General features: G+C 36.8%; 1 protein-coding gene across 1 annotated transcript; it reads left to right on the forward strand.

Moving 5' to 3' along the window:
- The first annotated feature begins 5,371 nt into the window (after positions 1–5,371).
- LOC132122999 (P2Y purinoceptor 14-like) lies at positions 5,372–20,327 on the forward strand. The gene is made up of 2 exons (XM_059533534.1): positions 5,372–5,445; positions 19,525–20,327. The coding sequence occupies exons 1-2, from the start codon at positions 5,372–5,374 to the stop codon at positions 20,114–20,116; spliced, it is 666 nt and encodes a 221-aa protein (XP_059389517.1). The 3' UTR covers positions 20,117–20,327.
- Positions 20,328–20,850: the final 523 nt, after the last annotated feature.

Here is a 20,850-nt window from a genome sequence, read left to right on the forward strand (position 1 = left end):
TCCATCTCTATGGGACTGACAGGAATAATAAAAGACTCGGACCTCACCTGTTGATTCAGAACCCATATGTTGCGTAATGCGCATGTGTGGTCAACACAAACTGAACGATTCACTCTCAGAGACAACTCTGTCATCCTGAGTCATATTAAAGATTCGTTCAAAATGAACGGTTTAAAATCCGTTTTATTTGTGTTCATACATACAATATCCACAATCCGCCAGGGCTATATAGTCCAATGGTGTGTAAATTTGGAGAAATAATAATTGTATGATATGTTTGTAAAATATTTCGTCATACAGAATAACATTTCTATTCATTTTGCACTGATTTATGCAATCTGAAGAGCTCAAACAGCTAACAGAGCTAGCAATTACTCTCCTCTTATTGATTCGCGTCAGCTATGACATTAATGCGATATCATTAGTTTGTAAAGCTGTCAATCATCTCACGTGAACCACGTGACCAAAAGGATGTTCTTCTGCAATGACGCTGTCTATGTCATTGCAGTCTGTGTCATTGATAAAATATATGAAAGCATCTTATCAGCCTTCTCTAAAACTTCTCCAAAACCTCCCATGATATGGTCTTACAATTATAAAATGCATATTTTTAGAGATATCATCCTCAGATTTGAAATTAAGCATGACCACACTTGTAGCTACACTTTAGTTGTGGTTAGTGTGTAGTTGATATCCTACATTCAAAAAAATATTTTATACATTTAATAAATATGTATATATATATATATATATATATATATATATATATGTTTTTGTTTTGCTATATCACTCAGACTGGGTACTTAAACATTGAACGCATACTAAATAATTTATTTTAATGGTTTGTCTGAAAGGGTTAGTCTATAGGCCTTATAATGTGACCAGCTACTTGACAGGATGTGGTGTGCTAAGCTGTTTTTTCTTCATTTTAACAATTGGAAAAAACTATAATCACCAACTATTTTGATAATTGATTAGTCGGTTTGAGTCATTTTTTAAGACAAAAGTAAAAAAATTATTTGATTCCAGCTTGTTAAATGTGAATATGTTCTAGTGTCTTCTCTCATCTGTGACAGTAAACTGAATATCTTTGAGTTGTGGACAAAACGAGACATTTGAGGACCATTCCTGGGCTTTTGGGGATACATTGATCCACATTTTTCTGACATATTATAGACCAAACAACTAACCGATTAATTGAGAAAATATTCAACAGATTAATCGACTATGAAAATAATGCCAAATTCCTAATCATTATGTACAAGTGCATTGCATTGGAACCCCTGGATATAAGACCCCCTGTCTATCGCTCTTAAAAAAAAATTTCACTCTGTTGTGTCATTTAGTAAACTTTATAGATTTCAGCCATATTAGTCCTACTTGAGTCTCTTTAACAAGACATTGTTGATGTATGAATTGAATAGTGATTGTGTGACCTATATGAGGGAACAACCAGTGATACCCTTGGTAGTAAAATCAAACGATGTGGTCACCCAGAATTTATAGTTTACCCACCTCTTTTTTTTACCACTACACCTCTGGTGGTTAGTGATGTGATATATATATATATATATCACATGCAGATTTATTTTAAAAACAAAAACACAGAGCGAGATCGGACAAAACATACAGAGATATAAATTTTTGCTCATATTGCCCAGCCCTACTGCAAGCACATAAAGTGTTGGAAACTAATAACTAAAATCCACAAAGCGCTTTTTCTGTTGATGGGTGAACGAAAGCAAGGCCAATCTTTCAGTCACAGATGGCAGATGGACAGCAGCAGTTAATTCCAATAAGTCTTAAAGTCTTCCTGTTGCCAATTATTTTGTGAATGGTTTAAAATCATGTTTTTGTGATTGTGCTGTGATACTCTACAGTTTTAAGGAGAAAAACTCAACAATGGTGCTTACTGAATTTGTACATGCTTTGTCTCGAAGCATATTAAAAATAACACACAGTAGTGTTGTCAAAAATATCGATACTACGATAAATATCGATACTAAAATATCTGAACGGTACCAATACTAATTTCTCTAAGTATCGATACACCGATACTAGCCGAGCTGTCACGTTCACTTCTCTCCAAAGGCGTTTTTACGAACACCACACGTGACCGCAGTGCCTGTCTCGTCTCATTCGCGCTGGTTAAATAGCAAAAGTGAATAGAAAGATGGCGGAGTGCGGTACCCCCGTGACCTGCTTTTGTTGATAAAAAACAAAGCAGTTCTCAATGGATATGCAGTGCACCTGTGTTTGACGTAACGTGAGCTCTAGTGTGAAGGCGCATGACTCGCCGTCACTTTCTCTCACACGCACAAAGTGAGAGAGAGAGAGAGAGAGTCTTACATACCTGCAGAATTGATGCGCTACATGTACGCTATTCGATATTCTTTGTTGTATTTTCCTGTAAAAAATAACGGAGTTCCTTAGTAGTGGGCGGAACTAAAGCACAAACGGAATCTCATTGGCTGGTGCTCAGCTACTGAGCAAATCAGTTTGACCGAACGCAAACAACCTGATTAATATTCATGAATCCATTACTGTTCTTTTTAGTAGAATTCGTATTATTATTATTATTATTATTATTAATATTATCATTTTATCAGTATTATTGTTAGATTTTTTCTTTTTTTTACAGAAACACTGAATGATCAACAAATGAACAAATTCAGTTAAAATGTCTATGCATTCATACATATTCACCAAGTTTTAATTATAATTACTAAAGTTCTATCATTAATACTTGATTATCCAGATATCACACCATAATGCTTGACTGACTGATGTTAAAAGTGTACTTTCAGGTATTTAAAAAGCTGTGCCATTTTAACAATATACATACATATATATATATATATATATATATATATATATATATATATATATATATATATATATATATGTTATATTTATCTTTAAATAAAAAAACGTAATATTGTGGCAGTTTTTTTTTCTCTGTGGTATTGAAAATGGTATCGAATATTGATATTTTTCAAGGTAACGTATCGAAGTTTGAAATTCAAGTATCGTGACAACACTAACACACAGACATATTAAAATCAAAAATGAGTTTTACCACAGGGGATCATTGACATTTTAGACCGAAAAGCAAAAGACTTTCTACTATAACCTTGTACAGTTACAGTTTATGTGCTATATAATTATAAAGTTGTATATAAAAAACAAGTGAGGATTTATTGGAGACATTTTCATCACAGTCTGTTCACACTGATCTGTATGTGTAGTTCCAGCCCTACTACTACTGTCTCTTCATCTGTTCCTTTTGTTAAATTAAATATAGGTATTTGCTTAAAAAGCAAATGTGCATTATTCTGACAGTGAAGAGGCAGAAGAGGACTGTGTTGAAGGCAACCCTCCCACTCCACACTGCAGTGCTGTTCGGAAGAAGACGTGGAGTGAAAACATTCGGGTATCACTCAGATACAGTACTTTACATGTTTGTGGAAGATTTAAAGTACCATACAAAAGTGAATAGTACAAGTACAGGGTCTTAATGATTCTTAATTATCTTTTAATTTTTTAATGTATTTCAGATAAGTCTCTTATCAAGACTTACAGGTGCTTCTCAATAAATTACAATGTAGTGGAAAAGTTCAATTATTTCAGTAATTTAACTCAAATTGTGAAACATGTGTATTACATGAATTCAGTGCACACAGACTGCAGTAGTTTAAGTCTTTGGTTCTTTTAATTGTGATGATATTGGCTCACATTTAACAAAAACCCACCAATTCAACCAATCTCAAAAATTAGAATACTTCATAAGACCATTAAAAATCAATTCACCTCTTTCTTAGTGAATTGTTGGCCTTCTGGAAAGTATGTTAATTTACTGTACATGTACTCAATACTTGGTAGGGGCTCCTTTTGCATTAATTACTGCCTCAATTCAGCGTGGTATGGAGTTGATCAGTTTGTGGCACTGCTGAGGTGGTCTGGAAGTTTCTTTGACAGTGGCCTTCAGCTCATCTGCATTATTTGGTCTCTTGTTTCTCATTTTCCTCTGGACAATAGCCCATAGATTCTCTCTGGGGTTCAGGTCTGGTGAGTTTGCTGGCCAGTCAAGCACACCAACACCATGGTTATTTAACTAACTTTTGGTGCTTTTGGCAGTGTGGGCAGGTGCCAAATCCTGCTGGAAAATGAAATCAGCATCTTCAGAAAGTTGGTCAGCAGAAGGAAACATGAAGTGCTCCAAGATTTCTTGGTAAACGGGTGCAGTGTCTTTGGTTTTCAAAAAACACAATGGACCAACACCAGCAGATGACATTGCAGCTCAAATCATCACAGACTGTGGAAACTTAACACTGGACTTCAAGCAACTTGGGCTATGAGCATCTCCACCCTTCCTCCAAAACTTGCTCTCATCTGAAAAAAGGACTTTGGACCACTGGGCAACAGTCCAGTTCTTCTTCTCCTTAGCCCAGGTAAGACGTCTCTGACGTTGTCTGTGGGACAGGAGTGGCTTAACAAGGGGAATATGAAAACTGTAGCCAAATTCCTTGACACGTCTGTATGCCTTGACCCCAGCCTCAGATCATTCCTTGTGAAGATTCTTGAATCGATTTTGCTTGACAATCCTCGTAAGGCTGCGGTTCCCTCGGTGGGTTGTGCATCTTGTTCTTCCCCACTTTTTCGTTCCACTCAACTTTCTGTTAACATGCTTCGATACAGCACTCTGTGATCAGCCAGCTTCTTTGGCAATGAATGTTTGTGGCTTACCCTCCCTGTGAAGGGTGTCAATGATTGTCTTCTGGACAACTGTCAGATCAGTAGTCTTCCCCATAATTGTGTAGCCTAGTGAACCAAACTGAGACACCATTTGGACAACTCAGGAAACCTATGAGATAGTGAATTGGTGGGTTTTCTCTGTATTTTTGATTAAAATGAATACAGCGTTCCTGAGATTTCTTTGAAAAACATTGAGAATCTTTTTTTCTAAACTTTTGACCAATTGTGCATCATAGTTGAAATGTTCTTTACCAGTGACAGAATTAGAGCAAAGATTTGTAACTTTACACTGAAACTTTACACTTTTTGTAGATGGATGAATTACCTGACTTTTCGAATCCTTTATTTGATTCAAATGAAAGCAATGAAGGGGAGACAGACGATGATTCAAATTTGCAGTCAGATGATGACGTTGACCCACAGCTAAAAATGATATCGGTATATCTCTGACACTCCGGAAACCAACTGCATGATAATCCATTTCTACCAAAACATTTCTGCTGTAAATTGTTTTAATAGAATGTGGACAACAATGGACAATCATACCTTGACACAACTCCCTTTTTGCAGATGGATAGAGTGCCAGATTTTTCTGTACCTGTTTATGAGTCAAGTGATGACAGCAGAGATGAACCTTCCTCGAAGCCTGAAATGGCTTCAAAAAGGCCGAGGAGAAACTGCAGACATCATGTAAGTCTTGGTCATCCTTTATATCACTTAATTGTTAGTGCTACCTAAACCCAGAAATCAACATTACATTTATAATCTCTCCCTTACGAAACATGTCTTCCCAACAGTAAATCATATTGTCAGTTTTGTCATACTGTAGGCTTAAATCTTGTGCTTAGATATGTACATGACTTTCATTGGTAAACCTTTAGATGTTAAGAGACATCAAATGGAAATTAAGGGCAGCTAACAATTTCAAGACTTCTGTCATAAAGGCTGGCTATGTCAATCGAAATTAAGATGAACATTGTAATAAATCAATGTTAAAGACATTTCTAACAGCAGTTCACAGTAGGGCCTAGCTGCTGGTCAAAATGAGTGACCTATATCTATTTTTTATTTTTTCGAAAGCTCTGTAATGCACAATTATCATGCATGCTAAACATCCAAAGTCTTCTCAAAAAATGTACTTCTTCTACTGATGTTCTACTGATACTATACTCATACACATCTAGGATAAAGGACATTTATTATTATTTTTATTTTGGGGGAACTAATCCTTTTAACTTTATTGTTTTTCTCTTTTGAAATATTCAGATGAGTCAGATGAATATTGCAAAATCTGATGACTCGTGTGGTGATAGTGGAGATGAGTATATTGCAAATTCCAGGGAGGAAAGCAATTACAGTGACTGGATCATGGAGATGTTTCTGGAAAATAAAGCACAGTCATCTTTCTTTAAGAGCAGAAACAAGTCGAGTCAGAGCAGAAACAAGTCAGCAAGTCCAAGCTGGTTTGAGTCAGGTCAGAGCAGAAGCAAGTCAAGTCCAAGCCGGTTTGAGTCCAGCCAGAGCAGAAGCAAGTAATCAAGTCCAAGCCAGTTTGAGTCCAGTCAGAGCAGAAGCAAGTCATCAAGTCCAAGCCAGTTTGAGTCCAGTCAGAGCAGGAGCAAGTCATCAAGTCCAAGCCAGTTTGAGTCCAGTCAGAGCAGAAGCAAGTCATCAAGTCCAAGCCAGTTTGAGTCCAGTCAGAGCAGAAGCAAGTTATCAAGTCCAAACCGGTTTGAGTCCAGTCAGAGCAGAAGCAAGTCCAGTCCAAGCCAGTTTGAGTCCAGTCAGAGCAGAAGCAAGTCATCAAGTCCAAGCCGGTTTGAGTCCAGTCAGAGCAGAAGCTTTGAAATGAGTCTTAACTCCAGATTTCCTAGTGGCAGAAAAAAGAGCAGAGAGAAAAAAGTGGCAACATATAGTAACAAGGAGATGAGTGTTTCAATTCCACCTGAAGAAGAGCCATCTGTCTATGTTAATCCAGTTTTAAAAAAGGAGGATGGTTCAAGGAGATATAACAAGAAACATCACTGCTTTTATTGTGGACACGTAGTTCAGAAAATGTCAAGACACTTGTCACGTAGACACAGCGATGTTGTTGAGGTTGCAAAGGCATTAGGTTTGCCAAAGAACTCGAAAGAAAGGTGACTGCATTTAGATTATATCCGAAACAAGGTGAACTTTGAACATAATGTTGAAGTTTTGGAGAGCTGCAAAGGCAAACTCATCCCATGCAAGCAACCTAACAAAAAAACTGAAGGACAAGAGTTTATGCACTGTGTTTACTGCTATGGATTGTTCAGAAAAAGAGTGATGTGTCGACATTTTCAGGTCAGCAATTTTAAGCCTCAGGGTAAGACATCTAAACGAGGTAAAACAAGAGTTCAAGCATTGTGTGCTTTTGCTGAACCTGCTCCAACTGGATTTAGCGATTCATACTGGAAGTTAAGTGATATGAATCAAGATGAGGTTGCAGTTGCAATTAAGGAAGACCACTGCATTCTGGAATATGGTTTCAGACTGTTTAACAAGAATGAGAATGTAACCAGCCAACACAAATATATTAGACAAAAACTTGGAAGCTTGGAAGACTGGTCAAGTTAAGTCAAATAAAGTCACCTTTATTTATATAGCGCTTTAAACAAAATACATTGTGTCAAAGCAACTGAACAACATTAATTAGGAAAACAGTGTGTCAATAATGCAAAATGCAGTTCATCATTGAATTCAGTGATGTCATCTCTGTTCAGTTAAATAGTGTCTGTGCATTTATTTGCAATCAAGTCAACGATATCGCTGTAGATGAAGTGACCCCAACTAAGCAAGCCAGAGGCGACAGCGGCAAGAAACCGAAACTCCATCGGTGACAGAATGGAGAAAAAAACCTTGGGAGAAACCAGGCTCAGTTGGGGGGCCAACTGACCAGACGAAACCAGTAGTTCAATTCCAGGCTGCAGCAAAGTCAGATTGTGCAGAAGAATCATCTGTTTCCTGTGGTCTTGTCCTGATGGTCCTCTGAGACAAGGTCTTTACAGGGGATCTGTATCTGGGGCTCTAGTTGTCCTGGTCTCCGGTCCCTTTCAGGGCAGTAGAGGTCCTTTCTATGTGCTGATCCACCATCTGTTCTGCATACGTGCTGGATCCGGGTGACTGCAGTAACCCTCTGATCTGGATACAGACTGGATCTGGTGGCTACGGTGACCTCGGAATAAGAGAGAAACAGACAAATATTAGAGTAGATGCCATTCTTTTAATGATTTAGCAAGTACATAGGGTGTTATGGGAAGTGTTCCCGGTTCCGGTTTACCTAATTAATGCAGCCTAAAAATCATTTAACGGATTTGGATATTAAAAGCATATTAGTATGTTATGTGTAAGCCAGGTTAAAGAGATGGGTCTTTAATCTAGATTCAAACTGCAAGAGTGTATCTGCCTCCTGAACAATGTTAGGTAGGTTATTCCAGAGTTTAGGCGCCAAATAGGAAAAGGATCTGCCGCCTGCAGTTGATTTTGATAAGTATTATCAAATTGAGTTTTGCGGACATAGAGGATTATAATGTAAAAGGAGCTCATTCAAATACTGAGGTGCTAAACCATTCAGGGCTTTATAAGTAATAAGCAATATTTTAAAATCTATACGATGTTTGATAGGGAGCCAGTGCAGTGTTGACAGGACCGGGCTAATATGGTCATACTTCCTGGTTCTAGTAAGAACTCTTGCTGCTGCATTTTGGACTAGCTGTAGGTTGGTTACTAAGCGTGCAGAACAACCACCCAATAAAGCATTAAAATAATCTAACCTTGAGGTCATAAATGCATGGATTAACATTTCTGCATTTGACATTGAGAGCATAGGCCGTAATTTAGATATATTTTTGAGATGGAAAATGCAGTTTAACAAATGCTAGAAACGTGGCTTTCTAAGGAAAGATTGCGAACAAATAGCACACCTAGGTTCCTAACTGATGACGAAGAATTGACAGAGCAACCATCAAGTCTTAGACAGTGTTCTAGGTTATTACAAGCAGAGTTTTTAGGTCCTATAATTAACACCTCTGTTTTTTCAGAATTTAGCAGTAAGAAATTACTCGTCATCCAGTTTTTTATATCAACTATGCATTCCATTAGTTTTTCAAATTGGTGTGTTTGACCGGGCGGAGAAGAAATATAGAGCTGTGTATCACAGCATAACACTGAAAGCTAACACCATGCTTCCTGATGATATCTCCCAAGGGTTACATATAAAGCGTGAAGAGTAGCGGCCCTAGTATTGAGCCTTGAGGTACTCCATACTGCACTTGTGATCTATATGATACATCTTCATTCACTGCTACGGACTGATGGAGGTCATATAAGTACAATTTAAACCATGCTAATGCACTTCCATTAATGCCAACAAAGTGTTCAAGTCTATGCAAAAGAATGTTGTGGTCAATTGTGTCAAATGCAGCACTAAGTTCCAATAGAACTAATAGAGAGATCAGAATCAGAATCAGAATCAGAAAGAGCTTTATTGCCAAGTATGCTTGCGCATACAAGGAATTTGTTTTAGTGACATAAGCTTCCAGTAAACAGAGACAACAACACACAGACAAAAAAAAAAAAAAAAATTACAGGAGATTTACAAATTGGCAAAGAAATAAGTGTATAAACAATTGTGCTATAAATGATAATGGAATAGGATTGAGTGAGATGCAGGAATGTTCTAGGATGGAGGGGTAACAAATAAATATAAGGATATTGCACATTTTTGCATAAGTTTAAGTGGGAAACATTTAACTGTTCATGAGGTAGATTGCCTGGGGGAAGAAACTATTCTTGTGCCTTGCTGTTCTTGTATTTGCGGCTCTGAGGCGCCGGCCAGATGGCAAAAGTTCAAAGATGGGGTGACTTGGATGTGAGGGATCCAGAGTGATTTTCTGAGTCCTTTTCCTCACTCTGGATGTGTACAGTTCTTGGAGGGTGGGCAGGGGAGCACCAATAATCCTTTCAGCAGTCCGAACAGTTCTCTGTAGTCTTCTGATATCTGATTTTGTAGCTGAACCAAACCAGACAGTAATTGAAGTACACAGGACTGACTCAATGACGGCTGAGTAGAACTGTTTCAGCAGCTCCTGTGGCAGGTTAAACTTCCTCAGCTGGCGAAGGAAGTACAACCTTTGTTGGGCTTTTTTCACAATGGAGCCAATGTGATTGTCCCACTTCAGGTCCTGAGAGATGGTGGTTCCCAGGAATCTGAATGACTCCACTGCAGTCACAGTGCTGTTCATGATGGTGAGTGGGGAAAGTGCAGGGGGGTTTCTCCTAAAGTCCACAGTCATCTCCACTGTTTTGAGCGTGTTCAGCTCCAGGTTGTTAAGACTGCACCAGACAGCCAGCTGCTCAACCTCCTGTCTGTAAGCAGACTCGTCACCGTCCTGGATGAGGCCGATGACTGTAGTGTCGTCTGCAAACTTCAGGAGCTTGACAGAGGGGTCTTTAGAGGTGCAGTCATTGGTGTACAGGGAGAAGAGCAGAGGGGAGAGAACACATCCCTGAGGGGCACCAGTGTTGGTGGAGCAGCTGTTTGACATGAATTTCCCCAGTCTCACTAACTGTTGCCTATCTGTCAGAAAGCTGGTGATCCACTGACAGATAGAGCTAGGAACAGAGAGCTGGGTCAGTTTGGTCTGGAGGGTTGTTGGGATGATGGTGTTGAAAGCCGAACTAAAGTCCACAAACAGGATCCTCACATAAGTCCCTGTTTTGTCCAGATGTTGCAGGATGAAGTGCAATGCCATGTTGATTGCATCATCCACGGACCTGTTTGCTCGGTACGCAAACTGCAGGGGGTCCAGTAAGGGTCCAGTGATGTCCTTCAGATAAGCCAGAACCAGTTTTTCAAACGACTTCATGACGACAGACGTTAGAGCCACAGGTCTGTAGTCGTTAAGTCCTGTTATCTTGGGTTTCTTTGGAATGGGGATTATGGTTGAGCGTTTGAAGCAGGAAGGCACTTCACACAACTCCAGAGATCTGTTGAAGATCTGTGAAAAGATGGGGGCCAGCTGGTCAGCACAGGTTTTCAGACAGGCTGGTGTAACGCCATCTGGGCCTGGTGCTTTTCTTCTTTTGTTTTTCTTGAAGACCTGGCACACATCATCTTCACAGATTTGAAGAGCAGGAGGTATGGAGAGGGGGATTGCAGGAGGTGTTAATGGTTGTGTAGGGAGATGGTCAGAGTGGGTGTTGGGGGTTTCAAATCTACAATAAAACTCATTCAGGTCGTTAGCAAGTCGTTGATTAGCCTCAGTGCAAGGGGATGGTGTCTTGTAGTTTGTGATGGCTCTCAGTCCTCTCCAAACTGAAGTAGAGTCGTTGGAAGTAAACTGGTCTTCCAACTTTTTAGCGTAGGTCTTTTTAGCCGCTCTAATCTCTTTGTTCAGTGTGTTCCTTGCCTGATTGTACAAGACCCTGTCCCCATTTCTGTAGGCATCCTCTTTGGCCTGACGAAGGTGTCTGAGTTTTACTGTAAACCATGGCTTATCATTGTTGAATGTTAAATAAGTCCTGGTAGGAATGCATATATCCTCACAGAAACTAATATAGGATGTTACGGTCTCTGTGAGTTCGTCCAGATCGGTGGTAGCAGCTTCAAAAACGCTCCAGTCTGTGATGTCAAAACAAGATTGTAAATCCTGCTCTGTTTCGCTGGTCCATCTCTTCACAGTCTTTACTACAGGTTTAGCAGATTTAAGTTTCTGCTTGTAGGTCGGTATAAGATGAACCAGACAGTGATCAGAACGTCCCAAAGCTGCTCGTGGAACAGAGTGATATGCATCCTTTATTGTGGTGTAACAGTGATCCAGTATATTACTGTCTCTGGTGGGACAGGTAACATGCTGTCTGTATTTTGGCAGTTCACGGGAGAGATTGGCTTTATTAAAGTCCCCAAGAATGATTAAAACAGAGTCCGGTGTTGGTGTTCTGTGTCTGTGATCTGATCAGCGAGTTTCTGTAAAGCCAGACTTACTTGCACTTGAGGAGGGATGTAAACACTAACCAGAATGAACGAGTGAAACTCCCGCGGCGAATAGAACGGCTTGCAGTTGATAAACTGCGTTTCTAGATCAGGACAGCACATCTTCTTTAATACACCCACGATCAGATGATAAGAGCAGATCATTTGTAACTCTAAGGAGAGCAGTCTCAGTACTATGATACGGCTTAAATCCTGTCTGGAAATCCTCACATATACCATTTTTCTCTAGGAAGGAATATAATTTTGAGGATACCACCTTTTCTAGTATCTTGGACAGAAAAGGGAGATTCGAGATTGGTCTATAATTAACTAGTTCTTTGGGGTCAAGTTGTGTGTTTTTTGATGAGAGGCTTAATAACAGCCAGTTTGAAGGTTTTGGGGACATATCCTAATGACGATGAGGAATTAATAATAGTCAGAAGAGGATCTATGACTTCTGGAAGCACCTCTTTTAGGAGCTTAGATGGTATAGGGTCTAACATGTTGTTGGTTTAGATGATTTAATAAGTTTATACAATTCCTCCTCTCCTATAGTATTGAATGAGTGGAACTGTTCCTCAGGGGGTCTATAGTGCACTGTCTGATGCGATACTGTAGCTGACGGCTGAATGGTTGCAATTTAATCTCCAATAGTATCGATTTTAGAAGTAAAGTAGTTCATAAAGTGATTACTGCTGTGGTGTTGGGAAATGTCAACACTTGTTGAGGCTTTATTTGTCATTAATTTAGCCACTGTATTGAATAAATACCTGGGGTTAGGTTTGTTTTCTTCTAAAAGAGAAGAAAAGTAATCGGATCTAGTAGTTTTTAATGCTTTTCTTTAGGACAGGTTACTTTTCCCGCCAAGCAATACGAAATACCTCTAGTTTTGTTTTCCTCCAGCTGCGCTACTTTTTTCTGGCTGCTCTCTTTAGGGTGCAAGTATGCTCATTATACCATGGTGTCAAACTGTTTTCCTTAACCTTCCTTAAGTGTAAAGGAGCAACTGTATTTAAAGTGCTAGAAAAGAGAGAGTCCATAGTTTCTGTTACATCATCAAGTTGTTCTAAGGTTTTGGATATGCTAAGGAATTTGGATACATCAGGAAGATAACTTAAAAAGCAGTCTTTTGTGGTAGAAGTCATGGTTCTTCCTTACTTGTAACAAGAAGTAGAATTTACAATTTTGGCTATATGAAGTTTGCACAAAACTAAATAATGATCTGAGATATCATCAATTTGTATATATGTATATGTATAATACATTGTATACCAAAATGTTCCTTTTTACATCACTGTTTTCATCTGTTAAACCACGTTATAATGATTTTCTATACAAATATCATACATATAGGTTAACTTAACATGTATCTTAGCAGTTTAATTCATTCTGAGCTATTATACTTGTCTGTAAATTGTAAGCTTATGTTTCATTAATAAAGTGTGTACTCCCAGGCATAGTTTGTGCTCACTCCCAGTGGTGGTGTTGTGGCCCCCAGAGCTCCCTGTTCTGCTATGGCCTATAAGCTCCCAGTGCCGCCATGGCACCCTGGACAGCCTGTTCCTCCCTGGAGGTACTCCCTGTGTCCCAGTCCTGCTCCAGACTCCAGGGGGGTATTCCAGAAAGCAGGTTATGTAACATACTCAGGTATGTTTAAGAGTAAGTAAGTGGATAACCTCAACTTTCGGTTCCAAAAACGGAGGTAACTTTCAGGATATGTTAGTTGTCATAGCAACTCACTCTCTGAACATAACCTTCTCCAGAGCAGGTTATGTTCCAGGGTTAGTTCACTTCAGCGAGCCTTCAGTGGGCATGATACCGCACAACATTATATAATATTATATATATATATATGATATGTTAATGAGGAAGCGCTAATACACAGCAAAAAATCCAGAGTGAAATTAACTCTGCTGGGAGTACATGCGAGACCACACTCAAGAGTGTGAAAGTTTTAAAATAGGAGTGTTAAATTAACACTGAAGCTGAGTTAAAGTTAATGAGATAATTAAGTGAGTAATTGAGTGATGATTGACCATTATTGACGAGACCTGATGTTAACATGCAGAATCAACAAAGACGAAAATCACTATTTTAATGGTGTCACCATTATAGTGGTCAGTGTTTGCTTTAGTTGGGCTCTTGAGCCTTACATTTTTAAAGTCAGATCTGGTTTGACTATTAAAACTGAATTGTAACAAACAGACAAGAAAAAATCTAAACATGGGCATTTGATCTGAATCACCAAACTCAATTAAAGCCTAAACAGATTTGATTGACCTCATTGATTATAACAACCCTGTGGTTGTTCAGTACCCGCTAATTAAAAGGATTTCTTGAAAGTTGTTCTGATAATAAAAAAAGCTTGTTTTAGGCACTCACATACATCAAAAATTAGTGTAGGAAACTCAACAACGGTGACAAGCAGCAAATTCAGAAAAACAGAACAACTCTAAACATTAGAAAACAAACTACTAAAAGTAACATAAAAAAACAAAAATAGAATAGTAAGAATAAAGGAAATTACTGAAACAATTCAGCTAATAATTTATTCATGCCACAATGCATCATGGGAGCCATGGATGAATTTTGATAGGTGGCACCCAGAATGCACTGCAACATGCTTTTTGGATTTTCACCATTGTTGAGATTCACAGGTTGATTCTTGATGTTTGCATGTCTAACTGAAAGATTCTTTTGAAAAATTTTGAACAAACAACTTTTAATAAATTCCTCAGATTGTATTTACAATGCTGGAAATACTTTGTTGAAGAATCATAGGGCTGCAATAATCAACAATGTTACTTTAATTCAGTAATTCAGGAATAACAATAATTTTTGTTTGTCCATCAGTTTGTCCATCAGCAGCCAATTAAAATCTAACTTTAACGTTTTAGGGGTCAAGAGCCAAACTAAAGCAAACACTGACCACTATAATGGTGACACCATTAAAATAGTGATTTTCGTCTTTGTTGATTCTGCATGTTAACATCAGGTCTCGTCAATAATGGTCAATCATCACTCAATTATTCACTTAATTATCTCATTAACTTTAACTCTGCTTCAGTGTTAATTTAACACTCCTATTTTAACAATTTCACACTCTTGAGTGTGGTCTCACATGTGCTCCCAGCTCAGTTAATTTCACTCAGATTTTTTTTGCTGTGTATAAGTAATAAATAAGGCAATATATTATTCTAATATGATTATTTCTTTTATTGGCATATATAAGAGTTATCTGTATAAATACTATGTAGGTCATTTTTTACTTAATATATATTTATATATTAAATATATAATATATATTTATTTATTTTATTTATTGCATTTTATATTATCTCACACATGGATCTGCATTTTCTATAATGTCTAAATTTAAATCATAATACATATCTGATATGACTTAATATAAATTAGCATAAAACAAACTATATAATTCACATTCTCAAGGATTAAAGATTAAATGGAAATAAATAAAAATTGCACAGCCATCAATTAGGGGGTGATATGCACTAAGCATGTAAACAACTAATGAACAAAAGAAGAAGAAAGAAACAGCTTGGTTCGCTTTTTTTGTAGCGTCCGTTTCTATAGTGACTCTTCGATTTGTCGCTCTGTTGAGAATTTCTTGAGTCTTAACCAGGAACATACTTTGAGTTTAATGAACTTACTCCCGGATGTGTTTTTGGAACCAAATACCTCGAGTCAGCAAGGTTTGGGGTTAATCAACCGAAAGTTCAGGGTTTAGTTCACGGTAAGTTAACCCTGCTTTCTGGAATACACCCCAGGGCACCCACCCCCACCTCCCTGGTTGAATTGTTATGGTGCAGGACATGCCCTCCAGGAGGCGAGAGTTATTTCAGATTTTTGGACCTGTTTTGCCCCATAGTTCTTCCTGTGCTTTCTTATTTGGTAATGCTCCTTTCCTTGTTTAGTTTAATTAGGTTCCTTCCACCTGTGCTAAGTAATTATCCATTGAATTTAAGTTCCTGTTTGTTCACTTTTCTTTTGCCGGGTCTGCTCATGTTCATGTTATTTGTTCATGTCCTATGTTGGATTATCCCTGGTGTTTTGTCATTAAAAACTGCACTGTTAAAAATCGCTGTAAAAAATGGCCAAATTTCGACAGTAACATACTGTTTTTCATTAAAACAGTGCATTTTGGGTAATATTCATCATTTTCGAGAAGGTAGCCTGCTGCTATATATCGTAAATTAACAACTGAATAACTGACAGAGAGAATGAACACTAATGAGTGAATTCAGACACTGATCAACAGCTGCTGTTAACGAGCAGAATTACTGAAGAAAAGAGAAACTAGACAAACACAAGAACTACAACTGACTTCAGCCACAGATTTAGATGAAATCAACTGAAGATTTAAACAATCAACAAACAGCTTTACCAACTTTACTCATTACTAACCAGACTGACTTTATTTCTATCAGATCAAAGATCAGAGATCAAAAGATCTTATTGAGAATTACAGAGATTTAGATGATAATATTACTGTTTCGTTTGACGTCACCGTTGTGGAGATCAGTGTTTGCTTTAGTTGGGCTCCTGACCCTTGACTTTTGTACTTTAAATTTTGTTTCATTGCTATATTTGTATCTTTATGATACATCTGTTACAGCAATATTAATTTTGATAGTCAAGTGATTATGGCTGTTTCTATCAGGCATGAGCTACTAGACTGACTTAAAGTGTTGCTATAGTAATCAAATATTAATCTGTTTTTTGAAATATGTGAGTGAATTACACTTTTTTTTTTTGTTTCTTCAATTTTATAAAATAGAACAGGAATGTGATAACCAGAACATATGGATTTAACCACAGTTTTAGTTTTAAATATTTTGGGCAGCAGTGTCCACAACACTCAAAGAGAGACATCAACAATCAGCTTATGAATCTTAACAATGGTGACAATCAAAAGGTTCATGATACAATGCATGCTGGGTACCAGCACAGGATAAAACTCATCCATGACTCCCAGCATGCATTGCAGCATGAATAAAATATGCCCCTGAATTGTTCACTTATTTTCTTGAATTCTTATGTGCTTATAATTTTGCTTTTGTCTTAAGTTTTAGTAGCATGTTTTGTTATGTTCAGACGTTTTCTGTTTATTTATTTTGTGGATTGTGACCATTGTTGTGAATCATGCACTGATTATTGATGTTTCTGTCTAAATTTCAGCAAAGCTGAAATTTTGTTAACAGTCTTAACTTATGGCTCAGCAGTGTTCCTTTTTTTCCTGTAGTATCAATATTCAATAAGAGAAGTGACACGGAATTAGATCAGAAATAATAGTGTTTGTTCTTGTTAATCCAACTAAAGTAAACACTGATCTCCATCATGGTACTGTAGTGAAAAAAACACCTAAACCTATTTAACTCTCAATAAGATCTTCTGTAGACATCTGACAAATAAAGTCAATCTGGTTAGTAATGTGAATCTGGTGAAGCTGTTTTAGGAGTTGAGTAATCAGATCTTGAGAGATTTGATGAATTCTTTTATTTCAATTGATTTCATCTAAGGCTGTGGCTGAAGTCATTTGTAGTTCTTGTGTTTCTCTTTCCTTTAGTGATTCTGTTTGTTAATAGCAGGTGTTCATCACTAATGCTCAATCATCAATTAATCACAGAATTATCTCATTAACTTCACTGATTCAGTGTTACTCAAACACTCTGTAGTGTGCACACATTATAAGTGTTCATTTAAAACTGAGGATTTTGTTGTGGGGTTTAAAGGGTTAAAGATTTAAGATGAAGAAAAAACAGCATGAAACATTATTTAACAGTAATAAACTGTAATTAATTTACAGGAAACAAACTGTAGAAAAACAGTTACTTTCTGGCACCCCTGCTGCCAGTAAATAACAGTTTTTCTACAGTTTCTTGCCGTAAATGAATGGTTGCCAGCAAAAAAAAAAGTGTTTTTCTACAGTTTGTTGTCGTTAAGTCAAGGAAAAAACTGTAATATACTGTAAAACGTAAAAGTCAGATTTACCAAATGAAAAAAAGTTAATTTGACTAAAATATTTGTGAACATCCATAGAAAAAAAGTTATGCAAAGTCATACACTGATAAAGAGAGTAAATACTGAACTCAACTGTATTAATGTGTGTTTGCACAAGAGAGATCTGTTAGTTTAATGTAGTTTTGTGGTTCACCATTGTGCTGGAGAGTAGAGCCTGTGCTTCAGTCAATGATGAGCCACAAATTCTGATCTTCTGTTGCTATATATAAAGACAGTAAATGTGGAGTCACTGATACAGTGGTGATCTCTGTGTTAAGTATTTCAGCACATATATGTGTGCTATAGCTGACAATGAACTGCAGTGATTTGAGTAAAAGTCATGCATTTAGTTACACATTAAGTGTTTGCCGTTTTATATTAAGAAACATTCCTTCTCAGTGGACTCAAATGAAATAAATTCATAGTAATAACATCGTAGGAATGCTAGTTTTAAAAACTCAAACTGTTTGAAGCAGTGGGAGTGGAGTTAATTTCCATGGTAGAATTTACAGTAAAATACTGTAAAAAAAATAAGAATGGTAAATTAATGATTGAGAGCTGTAAATTAACAGTACTTTACTGGCACCCCTGCTGCCAGAAAATTACTGTTATTTAACGGCACAATTTTTTTACAGTGTAATATATTGTAATATTGTAAAATGTAAATGTCAGATTTACCAAATGAAAAAAAAGTTAATTTAACTAAAATATTTTTTGTTGTTCTCCATTGTTCTGGAGAGTAGAGCCTGTGCTTCAGTCAATGATGAGTCACAAATTCTGATCTTCTGCTGCTTTATATAAAGCCAGTAAATGTGATGAAATAAGTTCATAGTACTAACATCGTAGGAATGCTAGCTTTTAAACTCGAACTGTTTGAAGCAGTGGGAGTGGAGTTAATTTCCATGGTAGAATTTATGGCAAAATACTGTAAAAAAAAAAAAAAAAAAAGAGTGGTAAATTAATGGTTGAAAGCTGTAAATTACTGTTATTTAAATATATATATATATTTTATTATTATAATAGATAATAAACAACCTTGAGCATCAAAATCTTTACCTTTTCTGGTAAAAAATTTACTTGATTTTCTACAGATTTGTGACAGCTTAATGTAACACTTTTGACAAGCTAAATATGTCAGTTTCTGAGTCACATGTAACTATTTATACCTTGAAATAACCTAAATAACCTTCATTCTGTAAATACGTATAATGAACTTAGGAAAAAGCATTGCAAATATCTTCAGTATGTTTTATAAAACCCAAAAATCGAACATAGTTCATCCCTCATGAACATTATCACTTCTGCCAAAAAATGTATTCTGGCTGTCGGTTGGAATATTACAATTAAAAATATTAATATAACACACTCAGTCACTTCACTGAATACTTGCTAAAAAACATAAAACAAAAAAAAACCATTATCTTCAAAATTATTTTCAAATCCTCATCATTTGAACACTACAACATGAATGTCTGTCAAAAAACAACATGCATAATAAAACATTATTTGAAAAAACCATATTACCGTATATATTATTATCTGTGTTAGGGATGAAGCTTCATAAATAATGCGAGTAACAATCACTTTTATTTTTTTCCAGTAACTAGTAAAGCAACACATTACTTTTTTTTTTTAATTTATAAGAGTTTTTCGTATTTATTTCAGTTGCTTTGTTTTCAAATTTATTGAATAAAAGCTTAAAAAATTATCAGTAGCTAGTCATAAATACACAAATCACTGCTCTTTTGTTTCAGGTACATGAAGATCGCACGACCACTGCAGACCCACATGCTGCAAACAGTCCGTTCGACCCACTACATCTGCACCATGACCTGGGCCGTCCTGTTGTGCCTTAATTGTCCCTACATTGTTGCATTTTTCAGCGCTGATAAACAAACCTTAGCCCACAGTGGTTTCGACTGTGACAGCTTTCATAACAACTTTCTCCAACAGATCTACTTGGCCTTGCAGATCATGTTCTTTTTAATGTTTTTCTTTGTGCTGGTATCCCTGATTCTGTTTTACTGGCTGAACGTACGGAAGCTTTGTCAAGCACAGCTTACGATACCAAATCAGCATGGTAATTTTAAGCTGAGCAACTCAAAGCGTAACATGCGAGTTTTGGTGGTCATTTTCTGTGTGTGTTTTGTGCCGTATCATCTGGTGAGACTGCCATACGTGTTCATCAAACCCCTGCTGAACGACTGCACAACAGAGCAGGTTTTCTACTTCCTGAAGGAGCTGACCGTCCTGCTCGCAGTACTTAATGCCTGTTTGGATCCACTTATCCACTTTGTCTTTTGCAAGACCTTCAGAGCACAGCTTAACCTTCAGAGATTTTGCTAATCAGATTGAGATATAAAGCTCTGGGTTAAAAGTAAATATTAAGTTGAATTACAGGGAAATTCACCCCAAAATGAAAATTCTGACACTGTTTGCTCACCATCATGTTGTTTCAAACCTGTATGTGTTTCTTTGTTCTTTCAAACTCAAAAGAAGGATGTGTGTAACAGTTGATGGTAGCCACTGCCTTCCATTATGGAAGACAAAAATACTATGGAAGTCAATGTGGTCCAGTAACTGATTGGTTACAAACATTCTTTAAAAAAATAAATAAATAAAAATAAATAAATAAATAAAATAAAATTGTGTCAAAAATTTACAAGCAATATTATTAATTAAATTTAACAAATTTTAATTAAGTAGAAATAATCATTCAAAATGAGTAGAATAACATGAAAAAATTAAGTAAAATTTACTCAAAAATATTGATTTCATTGGACAAAAAACTAAAAAACACTATGCTAGAGAATACTATGTTATGCATGCCAGGCCCGTAGTTGGCGATCATGAAACATTATATGCATGCACATGACATCAGCCTTTTTACAAATTCACATTTTTGTTGCTTATAGGGCTGTGAATCTTTGGCAAGGCAGTGAGTTGATTCAATTACGATTCATAGGTTTTCAATTCGATTCAATAACGATTTTTGCAAATTTAGAACGATTCAATTCGATTCGATTCACAATTAAATTCGATTCGATTATAACGATTCGATTCTGCATTCTTTAAGTGCA

This window comes from Carassius carassius, chromosome 41, assembly GCF_963082965.1.
Source record: "Carassius carassius chromosome 41, fCarCar2.1, whole genome shotgun sequence".
NCBI classification, from domain to species: domain Eukaryota; kingdom Metazoa; phylum Chordata; class Actinopteri; order Cypriniformes; family Cyprinidae; genus Carassius; species Carassius carassius.

Bases quoted from the DNA above. Each gene is read 5' to 3' on its own strand.
- LOC132122999 (XM_059533534.1), top strand. From the start codon at position 5,372: ATGACAGCAGAGATGAACCTTCCTCGAAGCCTGAAATGGCTTCAAAAA. The intron at 5,446-19,524 runs GTAAGTCTTGGT...CTTTTGTTTCAG, and splicing joins GGAGAAACTGCAGACATCAT to GTACATGAAGATCGCACGAC.